The following is a 10675-nucleotide window of genomic DNA, read 5'->3' as shown; positions in this document are numbered from 1 at the left end:
ACAACGATAAGGCATCAGGGAGCAACCAACTTTCGTGCAATATTTAAGCTTCAATAAATTAACAATTTATGTCGTTAGACAGTAGTTGTGGATTATCAAACAAGCACCTTTCTATGTTAAGTCGCTGCTGTGGCAAAGAAAGTTGTTGTAGGTTTTAAAATTAATTGCCCTTTAAACACAAATTTTATTCTGAAAAAATGTGTTTGAAGGTTAGATAGATTTAAAAACCTAGTACATGAGAAAACGGTACTAAGAAAATTTGAAAAAGCTTAACTATAAATTGAAAACTAAAATACATAAGTAGCGGACCAGAAAAATTTATAAAATTTAAACATAAATAAATTCAAAATCAGACTTGAAAAATTATGCTTACCTTTAGCATATATCGTGGGATTATATGCAGCGAAATGACATGTTGGCATATTGATGTTATTGACTAGGCCCATTGACATACGAGACACAGATGCACGCTGAAATAGATACGAAAACAAAATTACTTGACAGTGAACCTAGTTCAGTATTCGAAATTTTGATGATCTCCTGTTAAGAAATCTTCATTATTTCTTGAAAAATTCTGGGATGGCTTCAGCTTTTCGAAGGACTTTTTAATCTTGCAGTCTCACTCAAACTTTTGACCTGGCTGCAGAAATGTATCTCTTGGCCTTTTGACAACCCGAATATTTGGTAGCAAGGGAAATCCATAACTTTATGCTTCAGTTTACTATCGAGAGCTTACAGTAGGTGTCTTTTTGCTTAGGACAGCTTCCCTATTAAAATCTCATATCAGAACAATCTGTTATATGTGAGGTACATCATAAAAAGGCACCCGCTTACTAAATTTCAGTCGTATACCTTGAAAACTGAGGCAATAGATTCTATTCACGCAGACAGACAGACATTCTAATCGTTTTGATATATCCCTTTAAAAATTTTCTGAGCGCTCAGAATTTATGAGTCTAAAATGAGTCTTTCTCTCTTCATAAATATGATTCTGAGACCAATCAACCAGACTTGCTCATTTTGGGACTCTTTTGGTGTCTTAAATGCTGAGTTGAACAAAAGTAACAAAGTTCACGTAGAAGTAAATTTTTTTTTAATAACCAGAATTGTAAGAAATGTTGGTTTTTAAGACTAAGAAAGCGTCATATTTCAGACTCCTATGGCTCCTAACTTGGGCCCATATTGGAAGGCCTTTCTAATGCTCTTTTTGACACTTTTTTTAGGTCATAATGAGGGTTGCAACTCAAAAATCTGAAACTTTTCTGAATCTAAAATGAGTCTGAATGTTCATAGGAATTCTTTCGGGGGTGTATCTCTTCTTCATCTGGTACTTTCATGTTTATGAAAGGTATATATATACTTTCTTTTTGGTTGTTGTTGTTTCAGGCAAGGTTTGTATACGATGTATTTTGGAAGGAGTTTCCGGCATCCCTTCCTCGTTCTCGAAAATGACACTGAAGATGGCACTTCGCCGAAACCGGTTTGTCTCCAAACCAAATTTGACAAGGGATGACGGATAAGTCATCGTATATATATATACTTATGTAATATATAATTTACATTCACAAAATACTCACCCCATGTGTTGGTATTGCGTCCATATCGACCAGCGGACAGGAAGACCGATGTTGTTGCTGAAATTTCGGTTGATACGGTTCCAGCATACGTATTTTACCCCAACGGTTAAAGAACAAAACGATGGCGCCCACCCAAAGCATCAATACGAGGCCAACAATGATTACCTCCTCTGGTCGCACGACGATTTTGGTACCTTTGAAATTCGATTAAAAAGAAAAGCAACGATCAGATAAATATTGGGTGTTCAAACTGTCTTCTTATTAGATTATCTAGTTATGCGATTATAGGTTTTACACAGATTACAACAATAGAGAATAATAAATAATTCGCAACCAGGTACTCTTATAACCAGAAAGATGTGAAAATATCACTATTTTTTCCGCAAATGCATTTACACCAATTAAATTTCAAGCAATTTGTGAGACTGTACTGAACACCAATTTCAATTAGAGCAAAAATCAATGAAAGCAAAATAACCAAGCTACTAGCGTAGCGTCTAAGTTGCGAATTTGTCTTTTAAAATTGACTTTGAAAATGACAAACGGAGACAAATGTAATGAAAATTACATTAAAGAAAAACAAACAACCCGTAATGGCTAGTCTGGCAGCGCGCGTTGAGGAAATACAGCAGCAAATAGTAATGAAGTCAATGAGTCGCGCTGTTGTACAAATCACTGCAACGACTTTTAATTACTACTGTAATGGCAGGTGGATATATTGGTAATTTGTTTTAATTACTTGCAACCAAGTAACAGTTGCAGGATAATACGGGAAATGGTTAATGCCATTAAATTCGATATACATATGTGTATGTATGTATATACGTAAGCACACGTGGCAAAAGAGAAGATAAATACTTGTCGTAATATGAATATTTATATATATACAAGCAGTTATGTATATATAACTTTGTATATACCTTTAAACATGTGTACGTTGTGTAAACAGAAAAATATCCTTGAATTTCATGAGAGTCACATATCCGGCACGAAGTCGACCACGCTTGTCAACGACATACCGTTGATGTTCCCATCGCCGATCAAATTACCTATGTATGTACATTAGGGTGGTCCAGAAATGCTTGAGGGTGGGGGAAAAAGTATAGTCGGATTTGTATGCTCTCACCGGATTGTTCTCTACCGCAAAAAATATGGCCCTATTTTTTATTTTAAAAATCATAAAATATTTAGATGACGCTCTAAGCGCTCAGAATTTTCCATGTATTTTATATGGGGAAAAAACACCTTTCCGGAAATGATATAGAATTCTTGAAAATCAATATTTTTATTAAAAACTGTTTAAATAAACAATTGGGTATTGTTATTGGTATTTTCAGGAAAGTTTTTCGATTGAAAAATATTGATTTCCAAGAAAACTATTGTAGAAAAGTTGTTTTTTTTCATATAAAGTACATGAAAAAGTTTGAGCGCTTTGAGTGACCTCAAAATATTCTTTTATTTCAAAATAAATTTTTTATTTTATAAGTCCGTCAAAACCCCCAGAAAATGCAATGGGCGTTAAATAAAAAAATTTTGGTATTAAAAATGGTTAAACAAACAATTATTTATTATTTTTGGAAGTCTCCTGAAGACAAACAAAGTTCTTCGGTCGAAAAATATTTATTTTAAAGAATTCTGCACCATTTCCACGAAAAATAGTTTCTTTCCCATATAAAATGCATGGAAAACTTTGCTCTAAATATATTGTGATTTCGAAATAAAAAATCGGTATATTTTTCGATATATAATAATCCTAGCGGGTGAAAGCATTTAAAAATCCCAATTTACTTATTTTGGACCACCCTAATATACATATGTGTCTAAGTATGTATGTACGGTATAGGTCATATCTATAGCACGCCATTTCAAAGTTATATTGGTTGCCACTTAGGATTATTTATTTAATTTTAAGAATTTTCAATTAAAATACAGTTCATTCTCTTACAAAACCCGTAAAACCCCAAGTTTAAAACTTCGTAGACAACTACAAAAAATGCAAAAAATTTTCACCGAAATTTCAAACTTTTTTCTCAAAAATGTTAGAATCGTTTTGAATACACAGTGCTATAGCCCTTTCAATATTAGTGTGATAATGCGCAAGTTTCAAGTTGCTTAAATTACCGTTGATTTTTTTTAGAATTTTTTTATCGCATTTGCTTCCATGTAATGAATAAACACAATTTATTTGTATATGAAAAAACCGCAACATGTTCGGCAAAAAAAAAAATTATAAAAATCAACGGTAATTTTTAGCCACTTGAAACTTGCATATTATCACACTGAAATTGAATGGACTACAAACTGTATACTCGAAACAATTTCAACACTGCTGAGAAAAAATTTGGTGAAAATGTGTTGCATTTTTTTATTTAGCTTTCTATAAAGTTTTATACTTGGGTTTATATGGGCTTTGTTAGTGAATGAACTGTATTTTAATTAAAATTTCTAAAAATATATATATCATTTTGAAATGGCGTGCTATAGATATGACCGATACTGTATATTCGTTCATTCTTGTTAGCAATTTCCTCTTTCCCATTTAAACATATGTTAGCAACTATATATATTTAATATATGTATGTTTAAGCACTTATGTATGTATCTACATACATTCATATAGACATACATATGTACAAATCACGTGCGGCAACGGTTTGAGTAGAAATTGCGTACGCGCGTTGATCTTTACGCTCACCTTTGGCTGGGAAAAGGAATATAATTTCCGCTCTTTTTCGTGTCCTGGGTTGTCAAACACATGTGTGTGCCACGTGGCATATATATACATATCCTACGTATGTATAACACAATACATAGCTACCTTACTGGAAATTATTTCCATAATTTTCATGCACGAAATTTTTGGCCTTCTAGCAAGTGTGAAACCATGACTAATTTATTTTTAGTTTTGTGTGTTTTTTGTTGCATAGAGAAGGTAATAAATGCCTATGAGCTCTAAATTTTCACTATTTTATTCTACAGTTAATTTTTTTTTCGTATTTCTATTACCATACGTCCATCAGGCTACTTTCTGGGTACCTGACCAGCCATAACCAATTGAAATTCCACTTTCGTCAAATAGATGCGATCGCAGAGTCGCAATGCCGGCTCTGCCTCGAAGGTGATGAAACTTCGGAGCATATTCATATTCTCTGTCACTGCCCGGCTTTGGCCAGACAAAGACTGATTTATTTTGAATCTTTAATGGTCGAACCATTTGTTATAAGGAATTCGCCTACCAAGGCCCTTTTAATATTCATTAGGGGAGCCGAAGGTATCTTGACCACAATGGGTTAGGGACTCTCTTTAAGAGACACAAAAGATCTTTTAGGTCGCGATGTCTCTTGTTCTAGTACACCCAAAAAATTAATAAACTAATTAAAAGTCAACTGCAAAAATACCGCAATTCCGTCTTTGTCTTATCTTAGTTACTTTGTGGAATTTTTAGTTTATAATTCTGTCAACATCTCAAGCCCTGCTCAAGTTTACTGGACTTTCTGCCACTCTTGTCTTCCTTTCATAAAGGCCCCCGGTATCGATCGATTGTCGCTCGCGACGCAATTAGCTACAGGTGTTCTCTAGATACTACTTATATTAGGGCGGTCCCAAGTTTTTGTTTTCAGCACCCTCCAGAAGTGGAGATTTCGAAATTAAAAAACAAATCGGGTCTCCTTATTTTCTATATTCTTTAGTTATAGTGGTGACAGCGGGAAGATTTCTAAAAGTTGTGTATATTTGGACCACCCTAACGTATATAATATTTAGTTACGATGCTGAATTCGCATTCCTTTAAATGTAGGGGTTCCAACTCGTCAAATATTGTTTCACCGGCTTTAACACAATTTCGTATTTCTTTACTTTCTTTTTCAAGTGTATAACAGGCTTGAAAACGTAAACAAACATCATTTCTCTTTTAACTTATTTTCTTTTGTTCATTTATTTTTTGCATTGCCCATAATTTAAAGTCACCTTTGTTTGCATTAGTAGAGATATAATGTATGTATGTATGTATAGCTTTGTACTACAATACTATGCATGTAATCAGCTCCGTATGGATTGGTGCTTTAATCTATACAGTACCTACATATGTATGTATATATAAAGTAAACAAAAGCTAAATCAATAACTTAAAGCAAGCTGTTTAAGCTTATATTAAAAATGTTTTTGTTCCAATATGCCGAAGGCGCACAACAAACGAATTTTATTTTGCCTCTTCCATTTTCCGCGTAACTAAAACGTCTGCCGCATTGAACGCATTGAAAAACAGAAGCTAATAGCAAAACGTTTTAGGTTTATTTTTAATTTTTGCAATAACCCCAAAAAGTTCTGAAAAATCGTGGAAGGTAGCAAAAGGATTCAGAAAAGTCCCAAAAGTTCCTAAAACCTCCCAAAAATCATAAGAAAATCTTGAAGTCTTGAAATATTAAGAAAACCACGGACCAAATATGTTCTCTCCAATGGCAGTCCTCAATATCAAAGGTCATACTAAAATAAATCCCAGACTTTTATCGAAAATAACTATAATGCCTTCACTAAAAGTTCCCTTCGTCAGGTTAGCCATGAAAAAACTCCTAGTTTATAGCGAAAGTTTATGGGAGATTTATTTGCGAACTAAACACTACAATACCAAGATTTTACTTAGAGGTAACTACTTTATGATTTTTTACTTTACCTACAAGTCAAATGGAATGTACCAATTTAATTATTCATGTTTATTTTAAGATAACAATTTTTGAAAACAAAGGAACTAAAAGTTTAAACTGCTCACTATAGTATCAATTATTCATTTCTGTAGCATGTGAGTTCTGCACATCAACGTAAATTCTATCTATTATATATGCTCTGCGATTTCGTAACTTCATCAAAAAATTCTGCGAGTGACTTTGTGCAGTCGGCGAGCGTTTAGTGATCACTTGCTTTGGTTGCTTTGGCGACGGAGTAACGTTCACTTTACTCTTCTCACTCTTTTTCTCAGTGTGCTGCTTGATTTCAGTCATGAGTTTCTCAACGATGACCGCTCGTTCAGGAGTGATCTTGTACAAAAAATGTGGCTTGCGACTATTGTGCCCTTCCTTCGATGGTGTTTCATTGTGTGCTGCTTTGACTGCTTCACGTAAATTGCTCTCCATAGGCTTACTGTTGTTGGTGTCAACACTCTCACTATTACTATTGCTTAGCATAGATCCATAGCAACTTTCAATTGTTTGGTCATGAACAGCTGATGGTGCGGGTACTTGTGAGTCCATCGTCTTCTTTGATGGCGGTCGTTCTCGTATAGAGATGCAACGTTGTTGCAGGCAAGAGTTTTCTTTAATGTTATAACACAGATTTGCCTCTTTGCGGCTCTCACCATTCATGGAGCCTGTGTGATTTGGAATCCGGGTTTGTTGACTGTTTTGTTTTGTAGCTGATACATGCTGCGGAAGTGAACTTTCTACTTTTTTATGAGAAATGCTGCGGAGCTTGCGTGTTTCGCAATCTTTAAATGCCTCTATCCAGGGCGCATAAACCGGAACGTATTTTTGGTGTTTTCTTAACGCGGGTAGTTCTGTTCTACTAGTCGCGATTCGAGCAGCGACAGTTGCACCAGCTGGTGATGCAGAAACTGGTTTAGCAAGAGGTGTAGAGCGTCCCAAGGTATCTTCATTTTTGATGGTGTAACGCCCAAATATTGGCGTTTGTATGCAAGAGTCGCGTTTGTTAGTTTTTTTCTTAGACTGTAGTGCGCCCATGGCTACGGAGTTTAATAATTCAAGATAAAATGTGTTTGTGGCGAATAACTACTGCAGATTGTGGCAATTCTCGAAGCCGGTGATCTTTTTATACAACCAAAATTAATTTGTTAGCGACTTTTGACTCGTTACGAACGAACAACAGGTACAAATATTTAATTAACTCACAGGTACTAGTTAGAACTCCCCAAACCGGTAAACAAAAATGTTATACCTCACACTATTCATTATTAGTTTCCTCAAAATAATCAAAGTCTACCTGTTAATGATACATATAGTGCAGCTGGTACATATGAACGCGATACCAGGAAAATATAAGATTATTCAGAACACATACAAAATTCGCTCGTATATTCAGTTAGTTTTTCCCAAATTAAAAATATTCCAAACATAAAAAATTCTTCGAGCAGTGTATGTACCTGAACTAGATTAGTTAAAAAGTTAGTTCACATTTTGTATCGCACTTTTTTATATATGTATTAAGGAGAGGCTCTGAAAATTATTTTTATATTATTAATATTTATATCAAATGATGAATAAACTTCAAGTTGCCCTTTATGCATATATTTACATGCTTCACAAAATATGTAAGTGGGTACTTCCCCAAGGTAAACATAAAATTTGTCATTTCTTAAATGGCTCCCACCAATTTATTTCCTTAAAACCGATACAGTTCCATGTTTTTCGTCATAAAATTGCCAGCTAATAAATAGCCTTGTTTCATAAAATTACAGAAGAAAAACTGTCAAAATATTCCCAAAATGGGCAGTTTTCATGTCTTTATTTTAACCAAGATATAAATGGCAAAAAAGATTTTAGGCGGGACGAAGTTCAAGTTGATTTGATTTACTTTTTTTTTCAAAGAGATGAAATTTTCCGAAATATATTATTCGCCCATATTTTAATCCTCTTTTAGAGCAGTTTTATGAATTCTCTCACTGAGTTATAAGATGTTCACCCAAGTTTTTTTGTTTACTTTGTTCTTCTATGCAATGCACTGTTCCGATACGTGCTGTGCAGTTTCGTTTTCTTTCCTGCAGAATTTGTATTGCTTATGCTAGTTTGCCTGCAGTTTCCTGATAGAATTCCCATAATGATGCTCAAATTGTTCATGGATAAACTAATGCATTTTATGTTCCACATTCCTGTTAGTGGATTGGATAGTCTAGAGTCTAGACCTCCAAGCACTCATCACTTTTCCGTTAATAATATATATAACAATGTATACCTCTACTATGCATCTATGTATGCACATATGTAGCTATAATCTATCGTCATCACATATCTTAATTTACTTCTTGTTAACTTACCACTCCCCGCCGCGGTGGAGTTCAATGCTGTTTCGTTGGTCACATCTTCGTGGCTGCTGATATAATCTGAGTTCGTTGCTGCGGCAGATCCAGTCTCTTCGATTTCCACAATAAAATTTGGTCCAGTCCAACCAGAGCCCCATTCTAAAAGGAGATCGAGAAGAAAAATATTTAGCGTCGTTTTCTCAAGTATAGCCTTTAGTTTAAAGCTCACTTTATATTTAAAGCTTGCTTTGAAATATATAGCTAATATAAAGTAAAACATTTCTAATATCGTTTTTTAAAGTATGTATGTTACTTGGTTGTAAACCAATTTAAAAGCGATAATAAAATGTTTTACTTTAGACAAAACCATAAATTTTAATACTACCTTTAAATATAAAGTGAGCTTCAAAGTTAAAGGTTACATAAGAATTTACATAAATTAAAAATTCATAGAATTTGTCAATGAAAGATTACATTTTTTCCAGTTATAAAAGCCCAATGCAGAAAGTTTTCACCTGACCTAAGGAGACAAGACATCCGCATTGAGACTGGTGTTCTTACCGAATATTATCTGATTGGAACTATTACGAAGATTACCATCGATCGCCTTTTCTAACATTTCCCGTCAATAGCAAAGGGAGAGTAACAATTTTTCGCAGTTACTTCTTTGATGATCTGGATGAGCCCAAAAAAATAAACATTAGAAGGAAAACGGGAGATTCTGAGTACCAAGTGATGTTTAGCGAAACGGGCATTACTGTAAACCCTGTGCGGTATCACTTAGGACCGTGAATATAAGTGAATCCCACAAGGGACTGGCGTTCAACCATCAATTACACTGGTTTACAGCAAATATGTTCTATGGATGCCACTATACAAAAAATCTTTGCGCCTTTTCATTTGACCAATCATTATTTCGTATTTCTCCATCGATTTTCTTCATCAGTAACTTGATTCTTTTTTTTTTTGTAACAGAACAGGCTTTAGTACAAATGCAAAAATTTGGCACAGAACCTGTTATTTTTAAATTTTTCTTCTGTTAAATTTGATTTTTTTTTCATTTTTTAATAAAAATAGAAAAAGCTGGAATGATGAATTAATTTGTCAGAAACTATAAGCCCTATCGGAAAGTGATGTATATAGGGTTTACGGAAAATTTCATTATCTTTCATTTGTCGTATTTTGTATTAACATTTTTAAATTGGTTCGTAAGATATACGCGATTAAAAGGAACCAATTTTTGCTTTAAGCTGAATAACGGTAAATTGCAAATATCTCGAAAACGTATCCATAGAAAAAAATTAACCCGAATTTTGGAATCACCGAGCAATTCTACATAGAAAGTGGATAGTTGCGTCTGGAGAACAAAAACCAAATTAAAATTTGTGATCCAGTAAAGCAATGGCTGGGGTGGACCTTTTTATGACTCCGAAATTCTCTAGAAGTTACAACTATTCTCCTTCGTTTGCGGATTAACCCGGGACCATACTAATTGTTTGAATAAAATAAAAATTAGAGCAGAGTTCCACGATTTGTACATTTGTACAGAGTTGTATATTTTGGAAGTCAGAGTGTTGTTGTCTAGAAATTTGTATCAAGAATGAGTTCAGCTCAATGAAAAAATTTCCAAACAAGCCTACTCTGTAACTGTCAAAATGTACAACTCTGTACAAATGGACAAATCTTGTGATACCTGCTTAACGATCAAACTATAACTTTTTTACCTTCTGAAACTCCTGGCGTCGGTTCTGGTCGCTCTAATAACTTCTCCAGTTTGGCTGCTGAAATTAAAGAAAGATAAAATAATTAGTTAAAATGAGCTAACGCTTGCAGGTCACAATTAATTTGTCTTTCATGTGGAATTTTATTCAAATGTATAAATATATTTCATTAAATAACATTTGTATGCACTCATGAATGAGCAATTTATACACTCGTACATACATATAACACCTGTTTCAAAATTGGCGATGCGCCAAAGCAAACTTGGCTGGTTGTAAATTACCCATCGCATAGGAAATGGTAGTGACTGCAATTTCAGCCAGACTTTTTCGCAGCAGTTATGTATTTTGTT

General features: G+C 34.1%; 1 protein-coding gene across 1 annotated transcript; it reads right to left on the bottom strand.

The window, feature by feature from the left end:
* Positions 1-373: 373 nt before the first annotated feature.
* On the bottom strand, positions 374-10382 carry LOC108379033 (uncharacterized; the record flags this gene model as incomplete). The annotated part of the gene is made up of 4 exons (XM_017635348.1): positions 374-470; positions 1578-1771; positions 8617-8760; positions 10326-10382. Coding segments are annotated over 4 exons (492 nt in total), but the record flags the coding sequence as incomplete, so codon positions are not given.
* Positions 10383-10675: the final 293 nt, after the last annotated feature.

This window comes from Rhagoletis zephyria, unplaced genomic scaffold (assembly GCF_001687245.7).
Source record: "Rhagoletis zephyria isolate East Lansing unplaced genomic scaffold, Rhagoletis_zephyria_1.1 Rzeph_scaffold_15449, whole genome shotgun sequence".
In the NCBI taxonomy this organism is placed as follows: Eukaryota; Metazoa; Arthropoda; class Insecta; order Diptera; family Tephritidae; genus Rhagoletis; species Rhagoletis zephyria.
Note: the sequence above shows the minus strand (reverse complement) of the source record. Positions and strands in the feature narration are given on the sequence as shown.